The sequence below is a fragment of the Acipenser ruthenus genome, chromosome 27 (assembly GCF_902713425.1).
Source record: "Acipenser ruthenus chromosome 27, fAciRut3.2 maternal haplotype, whole genome shotgun sequence".
Lineage (NCBI taxonomy): Eukaryota > Metazoa > Chordata > Actinopteri > Acipenseriformes > Acipenseridae > Acipenser > Acipenser ruthenus.
Genome location: NC_081215.1, coordinates 1,749,804 through 1,775,842, shown reverse-complemented (window position 1 = coordinate 1,775,842; position 26,039 = coordinate 1,749,804). Strand labels below are relative to the sequence as shown.

Sequence of the window (26,039 nt, the reverse complement as noted above, 5' to 3'; positions counted from 1 at the left end):
TAAGTTTTTTTTTTTTTTTTTTATGTCCAAAACAGAAATTTAGCATAATGTGAATAATAGTGTTCGAGAACTAGAGCGACTGTTTCTTAAACATCATGGTTAAAATGGTGTTAACCACACTTCCGCTGGTTTGGAGTTAAGAGACACGAGACTGCAGGGATGGAAAGAAGACTCCCATTACATAGCAGTTTGATTCATTCCTGGTTTTACTAGAAGTATAATAAGACACACCTTAGCTTGTTACCTATACACCGGGGCCAATCAAGCACATTTTAAAACCTGGAATGGGTGAATCTGCTATGCAATAGGAGTCTTATTCCCAGCCCTGGAATGGGTTCCAGTAATAAAAATGATCATTATTGTTCTATCAAAAAATAATTTCCCTCCAATGTTTTGTTACTTTCTTTGAAATTAAATATAAAAAAGTGCGTGAGTGGGGGAGTGAGTGAGAGAGAGAGAGAAAATGCACAAATACTAATAGAATGGAAAATGTCAGCTGTCTAGCCTGCTGACAGTTAATCATTACCTGATGAGTTGAGGAAGTCACTGTATGTTACAAATAAACTGTAGCTAATTCCCCCACCCATGCTTCATGCAAATCTTCCCTATGTTGTTTGTGAGCAATCTCAGCTTGTAATGTGATCAGGAATAAAAGAGAAAAAGGCCCATTTGTTTCCAACGGACAGCTTTCCTCTTCATATCTGCACAATAAAACCGGACGGTACGTGGAGAGTCAGAGATCTGCCTGCTCCTGTTGATTAATTATACATTTCTGTGCACTTGCTTTAAAACCTAGAACCTTTTGACCTAGAACTCTTGATACACCATAGCCCGATTGAAGGGAATGCAGCAAACACTGTGTGATACAATTCAACTGGTGGTGAGCGCAGTTATGTGACATCTCTATCCGGGAATAAGGGAGAGCATAGCCCCTTTTCACAATGTGATGCTCTGTCTGGGGCGGCAGGAGGGTGGGGGGGGGGGGGGGGGTATTCCTCGGGAGACCAAGCAGAATTCAGATGGACGGTAATGGACTTCTGATACATACTTTACAAATGCTACCCCACCCCACCCCCCCCATTCTGTCCTTGTTTCTGTAGTTTGCCAGGGTCAGAAAGCAACTTAAAACCCCTATTAATGAGAGAGTGAAATGTGAGGTATGGGAAGGGGAGGGCTGGTGGGGAGAAAGAGAATGATCTGGCATGAAAGCTGCTACGAGAAGAGGGCCAGGTGGTTGTGAGGAAGCGGTCCTTTTGACGTCTAGTCCTTTGGAGTAATTAGCAGACTGGATTCAATGGTAAAACGAGGCCTTTAGCAGCCTGGGATAACCCCTCCGAGGGCAGGATTTGCACTTCTTACAGGAGCCGCAAGAACAGAAAGAAAAAACGAGGCCGCCTTTTATCAAGCGGACAAAGTGGGAATTCTTTGAAAAAGGTACAGCCAAAACGTTCCAGAGTAAAGCATCTGCAAAGTGCACATCACACTCAAAAAATAGCTAGCACTACAAGAACTACAAAGACAGTCTATGGTATGCCTTCCTAGACTTTCAGGAATAGGGGCTAGGTTCAAGGCAAGCCATTGCACCTGCTTAACAACCAGGCACAATCCAACAAGGACTTTTCCCTGCAAACCTGCAGGAAAATCGGAAAAAGCCTGACTTTGAAAGTGAAAGCTAGTCCAGTGGTGTCTATCACCTAAACTAAAAATCCAATCATATAAAAAAATATTACTTCTTTGAATTATTATTATGGGTCACCATGGCCTGTAATCAGTCCGTAATCTATAACCATAAACCTTATCCTATTAAGAGCTGACATTGTACCAGCAGTCAGACAGAAGAAAAGGAAAAGCTGGACTGAATTCATCCATGCATGGGCTCGCCTGCAATAAAACCCCTTTTTTTTTGCAGATTTTGTTTTGCTGATTATGCAATTATGTTAGGAGAATATGCAGCAGGATGAACAGCATGAGTTAATTGGGGGAAAAAAACACAACAGAAAAAGCCATTGCCTCAGATTCTAGAAAAGCTTAGTGTTACGGAATTTTAAAAGCAGGTTTTTAATGAAAATGCCTTTTAGGTCTTTAAAGTACTTTAGCAAAGTATGCATTTTCTTTAGAAGTTTGAAAACCACAGAGAAAGGGGGACACTACATTACCTGGCATGCTCTTTGGGTGAAATGTTAAAATAAAATAAATACATAAACATAAAAGTCCTTATTGTTTCTGACTGATGGCTGTCAAAAAATATTGGATGTGGTCCAAAAACTCTACAGAAAACAGGCTTCCACTGAACTCAAGAGCCAGACACCAATAAAACAGATACACAAAACATATATCTTAGCCTGGTCAGTATTGACAGTCTTTTTCTCTTGTGTATGCACACAATGACTTTCTGTGCACTGTATTGAAAACTGATAATGGTTAGATTAGCGCCTCTTTTGCTCATGCATTTTCATGCAAGCCCTGCAGTTTTGTCGTTTTTTTTTTTGTAGCTTTTTTCCTGCAGCACAAAAGTCCTGGTTTTGATTTTTTTTTGCCACCAAAATGTAAATCATACTCGCTTCTAGACTGGAATGTCTGTTGTAGATAAGGGTTTGCCAACAATTATTGTAAATAAACAGCATTGAATAAAAGGTATGTCTATTATTTATTATTAATACTGAAGGGGGGGTAACATAAACAGATTGCTGGGAAAAACAGGAACCTCGTTGCAAAGTTTGTTTTTTTAAGAGAGAAATTATTTTTTACCCATCCCTGTTTGAGCAACAGAAGACTATCATGCACCATACAACTGGTCAGTCAATGTACATGTTTGATCAATACAAAATATGCTTACAACCCAATTGGAGTGTATTTAATTTCAAGATAGAAATCCTTAAAACCAAACAAACAAAAATAATAATAATAATTAAAAAAATACTAAATTCCCTTGAAGCCCTTTGAAAAAGACGTTGTCATTTAACTTCAAGCTTCTTTTAGGGTTTAGCTCTACTGAGTGTTTAATAGTTAGTGGTGAAAAATGTTAATTTGCCTTTAGGATTGTTGTTGATGTTATGGTATCTTCAAATCAGATGTGCTTTCTTTACTTTTTAAAACGCTTCCCCCCCCCCCCGCCCCCCCCCAGACAGTAAAGAAACGTTTTCAGATAGCTGCTGGACCTCAAATTATGCCATTTGTTTTCCATCACTCAATAGCTTTTAGTTTTGCTTCGGCCGTGCTGTGAAAGCCTCATTCACACAGGATTTTGCTCTGTATGTTTTTGCAATTCAATATTTTCACACACAGCCTCATCATTACTCTGGAACCGGACACTCTCAGGATAAGGCTACAGCTTTTAGGGACAGAGAAAAGACAGTATTGTCTTGAAGCTAAATGGCCCATCTTGAAATGCTTTACTCAACATGCCCCCCCCTTACTAAATTGGATTTAAACACTATATCTCTGTATAACAAGTTTAAATTCCAACGTGCAGTGTTAATTGTATTCTGAGATTTCAGAAAACTAACAGCTTCCCAGTAACTAAAAAGATACAGGAGCAACTGCTCTCCTTCATGGTATATTGAAAATCTTGTCCAGACAGTTTTAGTTATGTTCTGTTTGTGATGAATTTAGATTCAGGTTTAGAGTTTAACATGATTGAGTGTAGAATTTATGAAATATTGAGGAGATGTATTGCAATAAATTAAACTTAAAACTTGAATTCTGGGCAAGGTCTTGATTTATAGGATCAAATCAAATGAGCAAAAAAAAAAAAAGAAATTGTATTGCACAACTTTAAAAACTTTGCACAATGATAGGAAAGGCTATAATGGCAGTAGTTATACAGACTCTCTGAATTTGCAAAGACATACATTTCCATGGGAAAAAAAATGCAGGAAACAGGGAAATGGCATTTCAGCTCATGTTGTCACTGCATGATGGTGCACATGCCAGTGCTTCCAAACCAGCAACAACAACAACAACAACAACATCAACAACGTCAACATATCTTTGAGATTAATTCACACCAATAAACCTGCCAGATGGCCTGAATGGAACGGAGCCATAGCCACTGAGCTACACTGAAGACAGACACTGTGGATACCCTCAGTGCTGACAGAATTAACCTGTTTATATAGGCCCAGGAATTACACCATACGATAGCAAGACAGTAAAGGGGACCCCTAAACCCATATTGGGGATAAGGAGTGTGTTTTTAATTACAGACCCGTATCAGTTCATTCAATCATTTCTAAGGAAAAAAAGTGAACTGTATACTGTGCTATGAAGTTCTTGGTTCGACGACAGTAAGCTGCTAATAAATTGCGGCCTACGTTGTTGACAACACACATCCGCCACCGTTGGGCTGTAAATACAAAGTTAAAGCATCATCATAAGAACATAAAAAAAGAGAGTTGAAAAATTGCATGTATTACATTTCTTAGTTCCCAGATTGTAATACTGTCAAGAATTTGTGTTAACAAAAACCCACATAATGACAAATTCAAATTTGATCACAACTGGATAAGTGGTTCTCTAGATACTGCTTAAATGCAAGTGCGACACACGGCTGTACGTACAGAAGCCTCATAACCCCTTGCTGGGATTATAACGGGGATAAGAATTGTCAGCGCTTTTAATCCTGTAACACGGGTGTATATAATAGCAGATTTGAGAACAGAAAAAGAGATTAAAAGGATGAGAGCACAGGTTTCGCTGTCCACTTTTATTCACAGAAAGACGTTATTCAGTCTTTTGAAAATCGACAACACCTGATCACTGTTTAAATCCCAATCTATTAGAGCGACACTAAAATCACACCCTTTCTGATGGTCAGAGAGAAGAGTTCTCCGCAGCGAGATTAAAAGACCCTGACACTCGTTAAAAGACTTTTCATTTTATTACAAAGTGCCAAACATCTCCTGACGATTGTTGAATTTCACATTTGAAATTGCAGTGCCAATAGCGACAGGGGTCATTTTCTCCTTCATTTTACAGTCTGTTCAAATTTGAATAATGTGTTAAAAAAAAAATAAAGTGCTTGGTCTTGAAGAAAGAAAACCACAGTGATACTGTAATTGTTTCCTGTATTTCAAAAGAAGGTTAAAAAGCATTTTTTTTTATAATTGAACCATAATATTATGCTGGTGTCAACTGACAGAAATAACAGCATAATCCATTACAGCTCTAATGCTATTAGAAAAAGAAAAAAAGGTTTGGGACAATAAAGACCATGCGCATGTTTTTGACAATCTGTTATGAAGGAGAAAGGTGAGTAACAAAATGTCAGTGTGTTTTATGAAGGTTTTATATCAGAAACTGTAGGTACTATATAAAACAGGTACCACTTTAATCAATGTCACTTATGCGGGACACAATCCAGCAGCAGGCGAAAGCAATATAATTGACTATAGTATATGGGTTTCTCTATTGAATATAGCAAAATGTTACTTTCTTTGCTGTTTCATTCCACTGTTGGTGTTATAGCTCTTCCTGCATGATGCACATTAAGAATAAAACCAGAAAGAATATTTTAGAATATATTACCCCATAGGGCAGCAGTGCGGAGTAGTGGTTAGGGCTCTGGACTCTTGACCGGAGGGTTGTGGGTTCAATCCCCAGTGGGGGACACTGCTGTTGTACCCTTGAGCAAGGTACTTTACCTAGATTGCTCCAGTAAATACCCAACTGTATAAATGGGTAATTGTATGTAAAAATAATGTGATATCTGTATAATGTGAAATAATGTATAATGTGATATCTTGTAACAATTGTAAGTCGCCCTGGATAAGGGCATCTGCTAAGAAATAAATAATAATAATAATAAACCCACTGATGCCTTAAGCATATCTACACACATTCGACCAGGCTTGGCTACGCTTATAACAACCAGCAGCATAAAATACAGATTATATTTTATAAAAACAGAACTGGCTAATTTTAGTCTTGCTTTAACATAAGGGCTAGACAAACAGTTCTCTGGGTTTCCAAAAATCACCAAGAGTGAGATCTAATGCAATAGTGATGTGTTTAAGATATTGGCACTAATGCAGTTAAAAAAGAGAGAGAAAAATAAAGGGAGACAGGTTAAGGTTTTTTTCCAGTAGGCCGCACTGCAGTTAATGAAATTAAACACACCAATAGTGCTCTGTCTCATGGGAACACAAAAATCAACATGCCACCAGTTTCATTTTTTATTAAAATAAATTGCAGCCAGCGAGATGGGCTAATTGCGTTCCAAACTGAAAAAAGAAACATTCCACTGATATAATTAAGCCAATTTTCAGGGACAAAAATAGTCAAAGAGGCTGTTAAATAAGCAGAGCATTCATCAGGGGACTGGGTTTTTTTCTCTCTTTTAAAAAAAAAAAAAAGTTAAGCATTAAACAAATATAGTACTGGCTTAGCCTGCTTGTCTGGCACAGTTATCTGATAATGATGAGTAAATTACTGTGAATCTTAACATGCCCCACTCCCCAGCAAATCTGTCAAATGGTAAAAAGCAGACAGGCAGACTGATCATTCAGAGTCCAAACACATAAAAGGAGCCTCTATCTTTGAAAATCAAAAGGACTTCCAAAAAGAAAAATACACTGTAAACAAAAACCCATCCATTGTTTCGTAAACATATTTAAGTAAGACAAAAACACGCACCCACACACAGTAGCTACAATGCAACAAACACTCACAAAGTTAGACAATTGGTTTGAACTTCACAGCATTGGCTCAGTTTCCTAAATGTTTGATTAACATTTGAACTAAAAAGGGAACAACTATTCTAATGCTTGCCATCAACCAAGTTCATTTTGCACTGGGCCCAATGATTTAATAAAAAAAAAAAGCCTTAAATCCTGTTTAGCTAAAGTGACAAGCACCACTACAGCCCAACAGCCGTAGTCGCATCAGATACAATGCAATTAAAGAACTTGTCTTCATAGCAACACCACAATGGCCATTTCATTGCTATAATTTCGATTGTATCCAGGTGTAGAGCTGAAGAGCCGGGGAGTAACAAAGAGCTAAATATCCCTTATTGCAATGCAATTCCAGTACTTCCACTTCGGGCATAAAATCCAATGAAAAGTGTAGGTTGTCTACTGGACAGTTACCATCCAGGCATCTTACTGATAACACCTCAATCTGTGAGCAACTGGGCTTGGGCTATGTTGCTCCAGTGGAACTCAACAGCAGAGCCAACATAACAAGAAAACACAGGGCTCTGAGACTGCTAACCCTGGTAGAGATGCTATCTAAAGACTCACTGTATTTGTTTGATTTTCATTGTTTTTAATATACTACATGTTGATTGTGTAATAACATGACACCTACAATGTGGCTGCTGGTTAATTGTTTTGTCTTTTGGTTGAGTATTCATATCCTTTGTCAAATATTGCAGACATGTTTTATTGTCTTTTACAAAAACACAGTCATTTATAAACCTTCGTCCATTTTCAGCATGCAGCAGCTTCCTTTTATTGAATAAGTTTCTTCCGCCAGCTAATGAAACTCAATTCTCGGGGGGTCAGCTGACACAAAGCTCAAACTTGTAGAAGGCCTCCAAGTTCCTCTTAATAATGGCACTCTGTACGAGGGAGTGTTGATAGCTGATAATAAGTGCCCAGACCATGTACAGTATTTACATAATGACGTAATTTCTTAAAGTCATAATCCCAAGGTTAACCTCGGTTTTCTTAAATAGAAAACATGAAATCGTTCCTGAAACTAGGCCAACGTTAATTTTAAGAGATGAATAATTGTTCAAGTTTATAATGTGTCAAGGAGTTCAGTGATCCAGGGCTAAATTATTTTGCTCAATCTAGACTACAGTTTTACTACAAAGTAGAGGTTAGTATTTAAATACTAAATGATTATCCCAATATTACAAAGCACTGCAGCTTGTCATGTTCTGTATACATTATTATTATTATTATTATTATTATTATTATTATTATTATTATTGTAAACATTTATACAATATAATTAAATGTAGCTGCTTAAAAAAAAACTGTTGATATATATTATATATATATATATATATATATATATATATATATATATATATATATATTCCAACACAGGTAGGTGGCTAGCTGGTAAAAATACAATTTAATTTAATTTCGCAAATAATTTGTGTTTTATTTGTGTATTTGCTTGCGATTGTAAGTCGCCCTGGATAAGGGTGTCTGCTAAGAAATAAATAAATAAATAAATAATAATAATAATAATAATAATAATAATAATAATTTTAAAATAAATCATGCACATTGGCTCTTTACTTAGCCTTATCATTTGTGGGTGTCTCAGCTCCAATATATTAGGCCAACACATCTTAACGTTTACAGACATTAAGTTATGTTGCTAGCTTTTGTTTGTTTTAAATTATTTTGTTCTTGGTTTACAGTTAAAGCAGTCAAACAGTATAAAACGGGATTAATAGTATTGTACGAAAGGCCTTTAAAAGGGGGAAAGGGGAAGGAGGGGGGGTGGTGTGCTATGTGACAAATTACGAGAATTTCATACTGGCGCGTTTGTGAATTTTCCAATACCGTGACGTAAGTTTACCTCCCGCCCCACCAAAAAAAGGACTGCAGAACGTCAACACACCTGTGAACTGGAAGCAAAATAAATAATAATAATAAAAAAGGTCTTTCTCTGAGTGGCTGTGCCAAACACATTTTTCTTGTTGTATGAGTAACTTGTTGTAAAGCCTTGTTGCCATGGAGACGGGGCCCTAAATTTTGTCTTGACCAGATATTTAATCTTTTTAATCTTTTTTTTTTTTTTTTTTAAATAATATGTTAGCCTTTATGTTTTACTGCAGTGGCAGGTCGAAGTCCTATTTGTAATCCAGATATGAATTATGGTATAATTTAGTTTATTTTACAAATTAATGGTCCGAGGATGGGCCTACTGCGTTAAATCCATGTAGCATTTTTGGACTACTGTAGTGATAAACTTTTTTTTTTGTACTTATTATATTAGTTTTAAAATGTAAATAAAACAATTCCACTTGTTCTCAAGCGAGGATTGACTGAAAGCTACTATAGCCTACAATGTTTACTCAGAGAAAAAATAAATCCTGGTCAATTCTATGTGCAATAAGTAGACCTGATTTGAAGTACCGGTAAGTACTGAAATACCCATGGATTAGTAAATGGGGTCACATAGGGCTATGGTTGGTCGGTGTGCGTGTTAAAAATACAACCAGGCCTACTCAATTGTAAACAAAGTAACGGGTGTATTTAAACTTTGAATACAGCTAATTAATATTGGGGGTTGTTTTCCCACCCCATCAGTCATTTTTCTATATGCTTAATTATTTAGATATTTTTTTTAATTGCTTCTCGAACGGGACATTAAACTATGAGCGTGCGCCCATTGAAACGCATTTTAGAAGACTGCAGCAAGTTTTATTTATTTTTTTTTTTTAATGCCAACAACGTTCTATTGTCATACAGTACTAGATTACAAGAAAAATAATAAGGAATGTTCAAGAAGGTAGCTGCACAATAATGGTAATTGGATTGGAAAAGCTAAAACAAAAATAGCTTAAAAAAGGTGAAATAAGGCACCCCTGAAAGCTGGTAACTGTTATAATTGCACTGACTAAAAATCCTATATCTATATAAAAAAAAAAGTTCCCAATAGATCTAAAACAAACAATAAACCGCTCTGTTGCAATTAGAGAAAATGTATTTTGTTCTCCGTTCAGTCTGTCTTCGCTCGTTTTCTCTCATTGTGCTGTAATTCGATTTGGAGTTTCAGGATTTACTTTCGCGTTTTACTCTTTTTTTAGTTTTGTTTTTAACGTGCCTGGTTTGCATTAATGTCACTGGCATGCAGCTGGGCACGGTCCTTGTGTCTGTCTGTGTGTGAAACTGCTGTAAAAAAATTCAAAATGGTGCATTTGCATTTAGGTATTTAAGGAATTCTACTATTGAAAATATTGTTGTTTTTACCGCGAATGCACACTTACCTAAATTGCAAACTATGTCAGTCTTTACAGTACTGCAGCTGCCACGGTTTATCCCAAACTCCTGAACTAACTATACCTGCATTCCGGACAGCAACTTGCACGAATTGATACAGAAAATTAATATTTAACACTGTCACACACCGTTGAAAGGACTTGCGCCTGAGACGTAAAATAATGTTTTACAACAAGGGGGCTGCATTGACGGCCCGCTCAGAGCAAAGGGTGTTTAACTCCTCGTTCACACTCCCATTCATTGGAAATAAGCAATGTCAGAGTTATACAAATAAACTAAACGTGTTGTGATTTAATGCACCGTAAAACCCAAGAACTATAAAAAGGTTTTCAACAATTTTCCATATTAGAGAAAACATGGAATGTAATGAGCGACATGTCTGCGCATACAAACGGTAATTCAAGAAAAATCGCATATAGAGTATCTTAATAATAATAATAATAATAATAATAATAATAATAATAATAATAATAATAATAATAATAAATAGGCTATGTCGTTAGTTAATACCTTTTACAATAGTTAATACCTTTATTTATATAAATTTATTTTGGAACAGTGTGAATAAGTAAAGTTCAAATCATACCATGATTTTTTAGAAACAGTACAATAGGTAGCCTAAAAAAATTATATATATATATATATATATATATATATATATATATATATATATATATAGATAGATAGATAGATAGATAGATAGATAGATAGATAGATAGATAGATAGTTTGTGTTTTAAAGCACACCTATCATACCGATGTTTAATATATATATTCATATCTTTCTCTGTTTATTTACAGTACCTTCGGTGTTTTTAAAAGCACGAAATAATTACCTTGTCATTTGTGTGAATATAAATTATATCATGAGCCAATAACTACATTCGGGCTTTTAAATAACAAGTTAAAAGCTTTTATGTAGGACACTATTAAAGTCGTGTACTTCCTACCAAAAAGTAATGTGCATATACTTACATTTTTAGGACGTCACCTTTTAAATGTCACCCTCAAATTTCATTTACATGTATACTGTGTCTTCAAACCACTATACGGTTCCTACTACCTTTACTACCTGTATCGTAGACAGACAAGCATAGCCAGATTGTATATTGCTTCGTACCTTCCAACACAAATTAGGGAAATGCTCCAGGGGAGTCCCTGTGGATTTAGTTTAAGTACCTTAAACTCTGTAAATCAGACCTGCGCGATTCCCCTTCTCAATAATAACTGTACATATCTGTACGAGCAGTTTGTATCTTTAATAGCAACACGTGTTAAAATCAAAACAGCTTGGATAAATTCCATTATGTATCACACACACTACAGTAAAATGCAACTCATGCATAGTGTTTTTATTCTTCTAGCAAGCTTATGCATATGCAGCTGTTTATTTTGTAGATCGCTGTAATTTTCACCGACACCGTGAGTATTAAGGCACGTTGTTTAAAAATAATGAAAGTCTGCTGAAATGTTCCTCGAGTTTGTTTCGTTTGTTTTCGACTAAAACACCACAGCACGTAATTACTGTCTAGTAGATGCAAATGCAAGTGTTTCTTACATTGCAGGTTACTACTCAGACAGTTTGGTTAAGCTTGTCTGAGACAACACTAGGCAGAATAACATGGAGATAATACAGATCGATAATTAAGATCAACACGGTTATGTGTTTAATATATAATTTATTACACCTTAGCATATTTCAACAAGTTACCAGTTGTTAAATCTTACAATTATTTGTAATACAAAAAACAAAACAAACAAACAAGCAAAAAATGCATAGGCCTATTAATTTGGAATGCATGCATTACAGGTTATGTTTTCGGATAAAAGGGCATTCAATATTTAAATTTCAAGAGAAGAAATGCACTTTGTAATTAAGTAGATTCCCCTAGAAATTATTTGCTGTATTCCCCATCCATGCATTGGGTGATATTTTCGGTTAAAACAAAACAAAACAGTAAGAAAAAAACACACACACAACATCTGAATTTAATCAGAGTCCTCTCATTATTAAACACTTTCGGATTGTACAGCAATTATTCCTAAAGACGCGACGGTTTATCCAGCGCTATTCTTTTCTTTTACAGAGGAATTGGCCGTTCCTGCACAGCCGGGGAGCATTCAGCTCTGCTCTGTAATATTCCCCATCTGGTCACTGAAAACACATATCAAGAGTCCATCCAAATGACCAGAAATTATTAAACTAGCAACATAAAATAACAAGCGGCTAACCCTGTTCTGGACACTAACACGTGTGCTCGATTGATACATTTAGATGAAGTTAGGTTTTATTTACGATACAACAGTAGAGGTACAGTAATTAGGATTAATAAAAGATAAATGGAAGCAAACAACATCACGATGATGTGTGTGTGTGTGTGTGTGTGTGTGTGTGTGTGTGTGTGTAAAAGGGGAGGGGGAGCAAAATGGTGGGTTATTGCCTTTCATTTTAATTTACTGTTTCAGGACTATACCCGTTTGGTTTATAGACTAAATATCAAATATTAACTTTAGACATTAGAATTGTTATTAGACTTAAGCATGATATTCTTTAGGCTTACATTCTTTACACACACACACACACACACACACACACACACACACACACACACACACACACATACATTATATATATATAGTGAATAATTGGAAACAACCATGGCATGAACCATGCAAGGTCCTTATTACTGAATTTTAGTAAACTAAAATAATTGTGATTACTGTAAAATGCATTTGTACAAAACTACACATTACAGTAAAGGACTTAATTAGTTCTATGAATACACTAGAAAAACACATTTACGTGTAATAATAATAATAATAATAATAATAATAATAATAATAATAATAATAATAATAATAATAATAATAGGTTTTACAAATAGGTTTAGTATACTTAAATACAATACTTAACAGCTTAACGAACAGTAATGCTCTCTCAATAGATCATTTTTAATTGTATTTGGTGGTGTAGTTAAATGAAAACTATTATCCATCCGATTGAAATTAACACGTTTGTTCTATTCATTTAGCTAATTAAAACCTACTTTGGCGACAACCTAGAACTCTATTAGCGGCCAGCTGATAAACGCTGTAGACATTTTGTTGACAGAAATGCCCTAAATGCAAGCATTATAAATGGCATTTTTATTTGAGTTATTTTTGGAAAATTTCACAGATATTATATTTTTCCGCCAATAAGCGATACTTGCCTCAAAAAAAAAAAAAAAAAAAAAAAACCCCAAAAAACAATAGTATATATAGCCTATATAAAAACCGGGAACTGTAATATCACAATACGCGCTAATGTTGGAACTATCACATGATATTAACAATAAAAAAATATACTTGAATAATATCCATTGCCTCCGTATACATTGCAATCGAAACAAAAATGCTTATACATAGGACTCGAGTTACACAACACTAAGAATTGTTATACAACACAAGCAAACAAACACGACTTAAACAAACAACAACAAAAGCACGAACCAAATCTCTCTGGAAACAAACTGCATACACGACAGAAACATTAAAACAAGACGACAGTGAGAAAAAAAAAAACACCAAACTATTCCAATGCAACATGTTCCTCACGCGAAATAGGCTACCAAGAAGTTTGCAACAGTCCAGAGAAATGCGTCTTCTTGCAACACAGACATTATCGATTGACATTCCCAGTAGGAAAAAAAGCGCACTGAAAACACAGAACGGCCCAAAACAAAACAAAAAAAATCCCCCATTGGTGAAATTCTTTTGATAAAAAAAAACAACACTCCATGAAAACAGATATATTTGTGTAACAAATACTTTCTCCTAAATAACGTGTCCCCTGAACTCTGTGTGTGTGTGTTTCCAACACTCAGTAAAGTCTCTTCCGATTCTAAACTCCGTGGTGTCTTCGACAGTGCTACAGCGCCCACTATTTCAAAACTCAGGAATATTATTTCACAAGACTTGGAACGGCTCAATAAAAAAAAAAAAGTTACTATCCCTTTCGTCAACTTTTACTTAACTTTCCTTTTAACAATTCCGTCCAATTTCTAGACTTCTTGGGTTGGAATCGATGTACCTACAACGTACCATTTCGCTTGGAATAATACTTTTGTATCGTAAAACATACAGGACGCCGGAGCTGCTGCTTCTTAGCATAAGAAACTTCTCACGCTGCGAACTATCAACAGCAAGGAAAAAAGGGTGGACATCCAGACCATGACATATTTCAGCATGCATTTCGATTATCAAACGAACAACAAGCAGAATACGAGCGTTTGTCGCAGGAGCTTTGCTTTGAAAAGGACACCTCTGCGATGCGCACGAGAGCTTGGAGGACCTAACTGCTGGGTGTAAGTGAAAGAAGGAAACAAAAAAAAGACCTACTTTTGGCCAGTTTTCTCGCCCTTGCTTTGCATCTCATCTTGTCGGCTTGTAGATTCCTCTCGTCCTCCTCGAGCCCAGAAGCAGCAACAACACTATCTTCATCTCACAAGCATTGTCAGTTTGGACACCTTCGCACATGCGCACTGGCCATTCAATCTGACACCATCGCCCGGGCCAAAAAACTTTCAAATGTATTCATCATCATCACTTTTTGTCCTATCGTCTCCCCTTTAGATCACTTATCTCTCTCCTCCTCCTCCTCCTTCTCCTCCTCTCGGCACCATCGCACGGCTTTTCCTTCGCTGCCCCTTTAAGAGCAATAACTCTATTTTCTCCAAACCCGAGTGCCTGGGTCTAGCACTGGACACTGTCTGGGATAAAGCAAAGGTACCATCCATATGTAGCAAGATGCATTTTATTCAATAGAACAATACTGACCCTTGCTATTACTATGATAGTTATACTAGTCCGGACAGCAAGGTACAGTATAAACAGGCTTGGTTGATGTCGTTATTGATATTTTTTCATATTTAATATGTATTTAATAAAAGTTTGATTTTTTTTCTCATGAAAACAATGCGATAACCACCTCGTTTTTCATTTAATTCAACTCCAATGCTATTTGCTATTTATATATTTTTTTAAACCAACAGTTAACAACACACACACACAAACACACACACACACACACACACACACATACACACACACACATATATATATATATATATATATATATATATATATATATATATATATATATATATATAAATTTTAGGTGACCTTGGTAAATTAATGTTAAATTATATTGTGTCTGTGACCGCAGCGCATTTTAAGTTGGTCTTGTCTTTTTTTCCCCAGCGCCCTTCAGTTATTTTTGACACCATTAATTAAGATTCATCAATACGTTTTAAAGGTAAAACGAATCGCGTCTCTGTCTTTAACAGTATGATTTAGCACCCCGGGTGCGCGGTCACTCCGTTTCACATACTGCCCAATGTAACACGTTGCAGTTGGCTTTTAAGTATTGAGAACACATTGATCGGAACGAGAAATAGAAGTGGTCGGGATAGAGTGGGTGCTACTGCGCTGGGCACGATTTTCTTCCCCTGTTATTACAACAGCCCCACAGCGCAGTCAACCAACAGCCAAAACACGCGACGTTCTTCCCCTCAGCTCCCCCAAGAAGACTTCAAGCTCTCTGTATTTGTTTTTTGGCGTTTGCATCTTTATACAATAACAATATATACTGACAGCATATTACAAGACAATTAAACACTTAAAGTTAATAACGTGGTGAGTATCGCTTTCTCTTACTCCGTACCTGCTTCGCATGTGCATGTATCGATGTAAATGGATTTGTTTGTGAATGACATCGACCCGGGATCATTATAAAACACTTAAAGGTGTTACATGCTTGCAAACCGATGCGGAGTTTGTATGTTGAAGGAATTTACCGTGAAGAAAGACAGTATAGCTCTGGGGTGTGTGGTGTTTCTAATTTCAGACAATTATATGAGAATACAATACATAGGCTTGTGCACCAGTCACTTAAACAATAACACGAAATAAAGACCTAAACCTAAAAGTGAATTGATTTGCATTGACTGCGACGTTAGCAGATAATTATCGACTCGATTGATTCTCTGTATGTGTCTACAAAAAAGATACAGACCAAATGAATGTAATTCCACCAGGATTGTACCGCTTGCGCAGAATAATGTGACATTATAGAGCAATGCAGGCCTGCATCTGAAGATACCCAATCGATTATGTTTATGGCTGTTGTCAATGGAGGTTGAAATGTTAATATCAAAAGAGTGGCTCAATGGAGATGCAGAATCTATGTTTTCTATCCTATTACGCATGTGTTGGTACATTCAGTTTATGGGTTAGTATGATTCATAGAGTATTGGTATTTCTAAATATATTCAGGTTGTTAATTTGATTTGTGTAATTAATGTTGTATTTAATGTATACTTAGAAAACAAAGTGGATTTTTTATGTACTCTTGATGCATATTAAATTGATAAATATGAAACGGTCATGTGAGCGAATCTGTCTGCAATGTATTAATATGAAGTTTCATTTAGCAGATATATTCTCAAAGGATTTCAGGATGAAATAATTGGAACATTGTATTTATGATAACGCTGCTTTATGTTCTTAACCTGTCGGCCCAGTATACGAGTCAAATATAGCGAAATTATAGCTTTTGTAAATACATTCCTAATGCACAATGCCGGTGTGAAAAGTTGACAACCTTTTCATTTGACACGACTTTTATTATGTGATCTTTTAAATACAAGCCTTTATCTTCTTTCATGTTGTGCTTTAAAAGGCATGTTACATGGGTATAGAATTCAGACTTTTGTTAAAACAAACTTGGTGATTTTGTTTGAACAGAAACGCTGAACTATGGCCTATGGAGGGGGGGGGGGGGGGGGGGGGTCATGAATATGTAAATAAGTTAAGTTCAAAGATGTGCCAAAAAACATGAATGCAGTTGGACTTCTTCATACAATTCTAGGACTTTTTTTACTGGTTTGCTTAGTCTTATATTACCAATCCCATACTATAATACCTGTTATAGCTTCAATCAATTTTAGGCAGCATTTATGGAAAGGCAAATGGTCTTGTTTGTAAAACCTGAATCACAAATAGGACTAACATTAAAACACACACACACACACACACACACACACACACACACACACACACCACTAGATTTGGTTACCTGGATATGTTAACCCAAGCCCAGGTATAACGTGACGCCGCTGGGACAGAACGGCACCAGAGCACCGACGATCAAGATCAAGGACGTTCTATCCGTTTAACTCTTACCGTACTACCAACTCTTATCACATGGTTAATTATTATTATTATTATTATTATTATTATTATTATTATTATTATTATTATTATTATATGTATGATTGCAATGTATTTTTTTTTTTACAAAGAAAGTTTCATAATTGTATACCATCTGCTCGTTGTATTAAAAGAAGACTTAAAAACACTAGCTTGTGCGATAATACATGTCAGTACGGTGCAGAAAAATTTAAATGTAAAAAAAAACAATGCAAGGTGATCTAAAAATGACAAAAAATACGTTTTCCTTTCGTCAGGGTCTTTAAATGTAAAATAAAAGTATTTATTTAGAACAAAAATGGGAAATACAATTGTAAGTAAATAAAACAAATTGTGTTTGTGGTTTTGTGTGTTTAATAAGTTACAGTTTCACATCGAAAAAAAAAAGCATTCAGCTGTCTATTATTATTATCCTCAATCACTTTCTACCATTGTATTATGATTAACCAATAGATCGTCTTACTACATTCATATGTAACGCATTTTACACCTTAAGCAAAATGCTTTCACAACTTGCATCTGATATTGTATATACCATCTAATTGTTCCCAAATAATACAATTATGATAACAGAAAATCATTATTTCGTAGTTGACAGTATTCATTTAGAAATTAATTTCATCTTATTTTAAGGTCATTAAATGTCTGTGTGTATGTGTGTGTGGGAGGGGGTTATGCATGTACGAAAACAGGAGCCCATCTGTATTTCAGATTTAGGAAATAAATAAGAAACATACAGAAAGTGCCGTTTCCTCAGTTAATGACTGTATTCCCAATGGGCATTCGAGGTCCACGTTCTTGTGGCTACAGTATCAATTATTATTACGAGTTGTTTACCAATCCTTAAGTATAATCTATGTAGAATATATTTACCCCGATAAATAAAAGTCACCCATTCAATGAAGAGTAATTAATCTCCCACAGTAACAGACTGACATGTCTTTATTTTTTAAGCAGGTATACCAATTTGAGAAATAATTATATTATTAGTATTATTATTCTCGAACAGAAGAGTAGCCGATATACCTTTGGGCCAATGCCATTCCATAAGCCGTGTGTTACCCCCGGGAGTACAATTCCCGGTACAGACACACACAAAGCATACATACAATTAGTCATTTTCGTGTTAACCAATGGTTTTAACAGCTTTGAACAAATAACACGAACATTTCACGTTGTGCAGACTATCCGTGGAAGTAGGCTATACTTGGTCGCTAAAATGTCATGCAAACCATCTTGCAAGGTATGTATTGAATTACAGTATGTGTTGTTTTTCTTTAAAAATGTAAACAAATGTAAACGATGGGAAAAAATACAACATAGGAGGTTTTTGCATAAATTTGGTACACCGGTGGGACAATTATACATATATACTTGTTTATTGCCAATAATGGAAATATGTGGCAATAATATTGTGTCTAATGATTTTAGTGTATAAAGCAGGTGTAGTAGGCTATAGGTACTCGGTGACTGTTCTGTCACAGCATAAGCAGTACATCATACAAATGGACAAATAAACATATTTTACAGAGGCTTAGAGGTAAGTAAAAATAAAGAAAAACACCAACAAAAACGTTTTGCGTAAACAACGCACTTAAATTGGAATCTGGTATTAGAAGGAAGAAAACATATCTGTTTTTACTTTATTTTTTTTCTCTTATGGAATGTGTTGTGGTTTATTACTAATGCAATTATTTAAAAACATATGAACCGTTTAACAATGAACTACTGTTACATTCTACTTATGACGTATCACCTTTATGCAACCTGCCGTAAATATATGTATATATATATATATATATATATATATATATATATATATATATATATATATATATATATATATATATATATATTTCTGGTGACTAATAACCATTAAAGACAATTGCATTTATTAATCTTTAAAAAAACAAAAAAAACATAACGCGTTTTCTTAAAAGTCCCTCCCCCCACCCTTAAAAGTATTTATAACTTTGTTTCGTCTAAAAGTAACAAATTGCAATGAACTGAAGAAATGAACAGAAAGGTGTTGCTGCCCAACAAGCGTCCACTGGGGAATAGTTTTCTGCGTCATTTAAACGTCGGAGTTTTACAGCTCTTGGAAACCAATGTTTTTTTTTTTAAACACACGCATTATTTTCTTTACAGAGTGTTGGCATTTTCCAGTGGTTTGAGTTCAGGAAGGGAGGGTTACTGGCCGAGTCCCCGGAAATAGGCGCTCAGCGACCCCGGGCCACAATAATATCCGCTTCTGTGCCCCACTCGCTTTCTTTTGAGCGTCGCTTACATCTTATTAGAAGGTGCCCGTTTGACACAGACACGCGTGGAGAAACTGGAAGAGCAGCCGGTAAAAATTGAATTATATACATGCTTTCGTTGAAGCATGTCGTTTATGTAATGTTATGATTCATGTATATATGATACATAGCAATAATTACAGAATGGGGTTGCCATTAAGCCTCTTTTTTTTGAATGACACAGTACCCCCCCCCCCCCCCCATTTAGTAGTAACAAAAGAAAACACAGCATTTATGGAGGTAGACATTCCTTTAAATTATATTTAAGCAAAACATATGGGGTATATTGGTTTGTGAAATTATTATGTCCTGTTATAGTTTAGATAGAAAATACACGTAAAATGCGTTTCTAACCGTGTAAACTACTGGTGGAATGCCGTTCATAAAACAATGAGAGAAACCGTAATTTTAGGCATTAGTGGTAAACTAATATAATAACCGGCAAACTATTTTCCATTAAATGTTAATGACAATATATGTTGTTTTTATCATATCTTAAGCAGAATACAAGTTTTGATTAGCCTTTTTATATGACATATACCCACTGCAATGGAAAATAATAGCACAAAAAACTATATATATATATATATATATATATATATATATATATATATATACACACACACACACACGCATACACACAAGTCACTCATAACATGGACCAGCTGAGATGTACGGACTGTAATGTATTTTGCTTGTCAAACAATAAAGATCTTGAAATCAAACTTGTGAAACTAATTAAAGAAAAGCAAAACAAAACCAAGCAAAACAAAACAAATTTCTACAGCATGGCTGTCAAATAATGTTACTGGACTTTTAGCATGTGGATATATATATATACAAAGAGCTTAAAACCGAAACGTTACTCCGTCTAGAGATCTCTAAAGATTTGCCTGCACCAGGTTTGCATGGAGATTAGTACTCGGTTTATTAGATTAGCAAAAAAAAAAAAAAAAAAAAAAAAGACGTTGCTTAGGTGACCGAGATAAAATCAACAACAAACAGCTCAAATCAATTCAATACATCCCAATTTATGGGGATCGTTGTTTTAATGGAGTGGGTAGCAGTGAAAGCGCATGCATGGAAGTACCCCTGGCGTTTGATCGTATTCTTTTTCTCCTCTGGTTAATGAAGGTTTAGAAGCGGCGGCAGTGATGCTGGCCGGGTAATTATTAGCCATTAATTGGGGTCAGGACCTTGTGCGCCTGTGGGAAATGGGACATCTGACCGCTAATCCCAATCTGAGTTTTTTTTCTTCTTCTTCCTCCTCTCCTTGCTTCTCACAACTGGCAAAGGATTGTCCGGAACCGGCTAGACCCAGAATGCGATGTCCCGAAGTGAACGGAGTAAAAACGACAGAGGGGGTACAAAACACACATACAAAACATTAACCTTTATGATGCAAAAGGTAGTTCAGCAAAACATAAAAAAAAAAAAAAAAAAAAAAAAAAAAATCCTTGATGAGGTGGTTAAACTTTGTCCAAATACACCTAAAGGCTACATAATAGAGGAAGGCAGGGGAGCGACTCCAGCCAGTTTTGGGGTACAGTTGAACGCATTACGCGTTTAGGTATTGTTACACGTAGAATGCAGAAGAGCACAATGGAAATGGTGTGAAGTCGACACGCTTTTGTGTTGCCGACAAGGTTGGTCAGACAACGCATTTTTGCCCTATTAACATAACTTGTTTGAGCACTGATATTATTTACATTATTACCAGTTCCTTGTCCCCGAAGTAATAATCTACAATGCATATAACAACGTGTACATGATAGGAATGATTACGACATTGAAAGTCTTAGAACTTATGTATAGTACAGTTAGCACAGCCGATACATACCACGTGTAATGAGGTAGTCACAGGGAAACAAATTATAAGTTAAGAAGTTTTATATATATATATATATATATATATATATATATATATATATATATATATATATATATATATATATATATATAAATAAAGCATGACATGCTTAAACATGTTTTCAGAAAGCTGCCCAAAATACTCCAGTATACGACAGTCATCCATCAACAATACAAGATGCATTCAATACAAAGTTTGTCTGCTTGACATGTATTTCATTTGCTGGTTCTGCCCTGGGCATTCAAAGGTTCCAGATCATTGCAGATTCAAAACAGTGAACTATATATGACATTTTGGATGTACAGCTGATCAATACATCACATAGACAATGGCTGCAGTCGTTTTCAAAACCTTTAACCTTTTAAAAGCAACACATCTTGCAAGATCATTTAACGGATCTTTTAAATAATCGTTGCATTTTACCCCCGTGTCATATTTCTAAACGCCCCATCCCGTGCGCGATAGGTACTTCAGAACATTGGTAATTTTGTACATCGATGAACATGAAAGTGAATGTTAATTCAGTCACAGAAGATGGCAGCAGTAGTCTATGATGTGAAAATTAGCTAACAACTGTTTTTTGTTTGTTTGTTTTTATGTTTTTTTTTTTTGCAAACCACATATTGCATCCTATTTACATATATACGTTTTTTGTGTGTTGTACCCCAATCCCAGCATCTATTTTATGTTCCAAAACGTATTGTTTTCCAAGGCATGTTACAGACGGCAGCCCATTTGGGAAAATGTAACCCGAGCAAGCGGCGCACTGAAAGGTGATATTCTATTAACGTAGGTGTGTGAAGTCGTATTTTCGTTTTACTTAAGCAATCAATTTGTCGGCCCTGCGATTATTAAATGTGTTTACAGCTGCTCCGACTTCATTCCAACACCCCATACACGCGCGCTCACTTCAGGGATAAGCGTTCTAATCTTAGTGACGCTGAATGCTCATTATCTAAACCCAGCGGACACACAAGCGAACGCAGATACCGTTTAATTTAGTAGATTAATAATAATAATAATAATAATAATAATAATAATAATAATAATAATAATAATAATAATAATGTGACCCAAAAGCACCCCCCCTCCCCTCCCCTCCCCTCAATGGCAGCTCAGAGCTCTGAAATCTACCTATACAGCCCTTCCTCAGTTCCAGTCGCGCTGTCTCACTTCATTGGACTCTGAATCATTAATCCGATAGCACTGCAAAAAACAACGGAGCTCAGCCGCCCACTGCAAAGCCAGCAATAAAAATGCACGGCCAAGAAGCGCCCGAGGCCAGAAAATAAAATTACCCCCAAAGTAGAAATGACCTTAATATGATGTAATCAATCACAAGGACATTCAGAAACATATTCTTAATCCTTCAGAAATATAGAAGAGGAAGAAAAAAAAATGTCATTTTATTATATTTTAACCCTTCCTTTTCCAGGAAGAATCCCACACTTATATTATCATTAATAATACAATGGTACACTAGCATTATTAATACATAATCTGCTTTTTGGTTAACTGCAGTCTTTTCAACATTTTAAGGTTTACCAGATCTCTCTTAAACCTGTTGATGCGCTTTCCTTGTTTGATAATAATCTTTTTCTAAACCGACAAAAGCAATTGGTGCCACAGTGACATAAACAGTGCCGAATATTATCGTATACGTCATAAATTACATGCATTTTATGCGACAACAAAACAGCCTCCTTCTCGCTGATTTTAAAGCAATTCTTTAAAACGAAATCACAAATTACCGTTACACAGTAATCCATTTGCATTACAATTAAGATCATAAATAAGGCTGCTTAATATCTTCCGAGGAAAGAGTATTTGATTTATTTATTTGTAAATGTGGAAAAATGAAAATCTGTTATGAACTGTAATTGACATCAAGTCAACATAATCAATAGAGCACAAATTGTTTCATATTAATAATACTAATATATATATATATATATATATATATATATATATATATATATATATATATATATATATATATATATATAATTAGCAATAACACTATACGTTTACGAGGCACATACAGTAGACTAGTCAATGAAAACTAATTAATCAAGAAAACACAGCACTATTATGAGGTAAAACCAATGGAAATATACAATTAACTTTTTCTTTTTAAAAAAAAAACAAATTTGCTTCAAAATCCTCACTTATTTTAACGCACTGCATTACTGTGGTAATGATGAGATATATGGCATTGCATGTCACTCCACACACCTCTCCACAAGATACGGTTTAATTTATCAAAATAAGTTGATGATATCTGTGTACATTTATGTATGTGTATTATGTTAAAATGCTGTGCAAAAAAACTGAGAAATATAAAATAATGTCGAATTGCGAAACAATTGTCCCTTATGAAAATTCGTTTTTTTTTTATTCCATACGTTTTCAAAACACGTGGATATTGAAGGTTTATTTGTCCAGATTATGATAATTCGTCTGTTTTATAATTTGAGAAACCATATTATTCACTTGTAGACACACACACACACACACAGTTTATAATTCCACAGGTATGTTCCAGGTAAACTGTTACTTTAAATAGTTAAAAAAAAAAGAAAAGAAAAATCTATACTTCCTACACCATATATTTGTTTTTCACTACTCATTTGAATAAGTTATAGATCCACAAATATATACATGACATGTGTCAACACCATCTGCCACTGAAAACAATGTTCACAGCCAATTGTGATTGTGACTGGGTAGCGTAACATTGTAACGAAAATTGTGATTCGTCACAATTGTATTTCTCTAGAATAACAGCCACACGTATATTCTAGTAGAACCGTGCCAAAGCCCAATCTAGACATACGGATTCAACATGCCAGACCCTATAGCACTTTAAGAAAGGGTCGCGTATTGGTTGTGGCTGTATTAGTTCAAAGTCAAAAACTTCAAATTATGGAATAAGTGCAGAAAACTCAAAACATGAGCGCTAATTAGGCTAAACAACAGTTGCACTGTTTAACAGTGCACACTAATGCAGCTGTAGGCACCCGACACATGAAAAGAAACGCGTGTTGAATACTATTAAGGATCATATGTTTATAGAAACATTTCGTGAACACAAAGGAGTGTTTAAAATACGGGGTAATTTAATTGCGACCCACACCTGCTTCTCCATCTGTCATAAATATACAGCGACTTTCCAGAACTTCCGTGTGTTGGTAAAAAAAAAAAGCCTGGCATTCCAGTTAAACTTTACAGGTATTAAAACTATGACTGGATAACAACTTGTACTGTTTTGACAGGAACAAAAAGATCAATGTATTTAGCCATGTGCACCTGCATCCAGCTTCCCAAGTAAAAAGTTGCCCCACATTAAAAAGTACTTGCTATTTTATTTAATTATTCAGTCGAGTGCTCCATTTTGCTTAGTATACTGTTTTGTATTTTTTTTCTTCCAAAAATGTTAATACCGGGCTAATCTTTATCCTGCAATAACTGTCAAATCTATACTTCAGGTGAAGCTATGTCGTGACCACGTTATAGGAAAGGAAATCATATATGAATATATGTCGTTAGAACGTTATTAATAACTAGTATAATACTGTCAAGAGGCTCGTTAATATGCCAGGTTTATAATACATATCCATATCCATTTAGCTATATATCTATATAGACGTGTGTGTAAAACAGAATAGATTGAAATTCTAAATGTGTGTAATCTGTTTTATTAAGAATTGCTGTGATGGTGATTGTGATGCGTTTTGGCCAGCTCATAAACACATATAGTTACGTCAAGGATTACACCCAAAACACAAAACGTGCAATGTATTAATACACGTGGAAAGTGAGGACAGAGAGTGCCCTCAGAAATGAAAAAACAGCAAAACTGCACAGATATGACTGGATTCCAAATCACATGAGGTTGTGAACGCATGTTAGAAATGATTTCTTTTAAAAATCCATTTAACACGAATGTATCATTTTGAAGGGTTACCAGGAACAGATAACCAAACAATGAATTGATAAGCATCACATCTGTGTTGTATTTGGTTAACCCAACTTTGTGGTTTCTTTTCAATTGAAACAATAATAACAACATTGCAAGTGTTCTCTGCGCGTCATAGCGCATCACTGGACTTTGTTGTTTTCACCTGCGTCCATCACACACCCGTTTTTACTGCCTCCAATTAAGGATTTCTACCGATTCTCTTCCCTGTCGGTGTGAGCGGCAGCGTGTTCGGCAATCGTGTAAAAATATCAAGAAGGACACTGGTTGTGTTGGGTCCGTTCTGGGGTGTTTCTGTGTTGTGTTATTTTGAATGTTTAGAATTTGCTTTTATGTCTGCTGTGTCTTTTCATCTGCCATTTCTCTCCGTAGCCTTACTTTTATTTTTCAATTTTCTTCTTATAGAAACATTGCCAAAGATATTGTTTAATTTCTGCAAGTCTGCTAAATAATAATAATAATAATAATAATAATAATAATAATAATAATAATAATAATAATAATAATAATAAACCATCCCACAATGACCACGTTGCCCTCTTTCAAAATCTAAGCGTCACTTGGACTGTTTTACAGTACATTCCCCTACATTGTGACGTGTTTGGTTACGAAAACAATAGAAATAAAACAGATCGCTGGACAGCATAGCTTTATTTATAGTCACAAAATCACAGA

At 35.3% G+C, this 26,039-nt stretch overlaps 1 protein-coding gene across 5 annotated transcripts in view; it reads right to left on the bottom strand.

Annotated features, from left to right (window-relative positions):
- The window catches only part of LOC131701884 (histone-lysine N-methyltransferase PRDM16-like), a 191,256-nt gene extending 176,499 nt beyond the window's left edge, over window positions 1–14,757 (bottom strand). For 3 of the 5 annotated variants that reach the window (XM_059002477.1, XM_059002481.1, XM_059002478.1), the window contains exon 1: window positions 14,348–14,757. In XM_059002477.1, coding sequence (XP_058858460.1) covers window positions 14,348–14,384 — 37 coding nt within the window. In that variant the 5' untranslated portion in view covers window positions 14,385–14,757. The remainder of the gene's footprint in view (window positions 1–14,347) is intronic. The other 2 variants (XM_059002479.1, XM_059002480.1) reach the window with 1 other exon arrangement.
- Window positions 14,758–26,039: the final 11,282 nt, after the last annotated feature.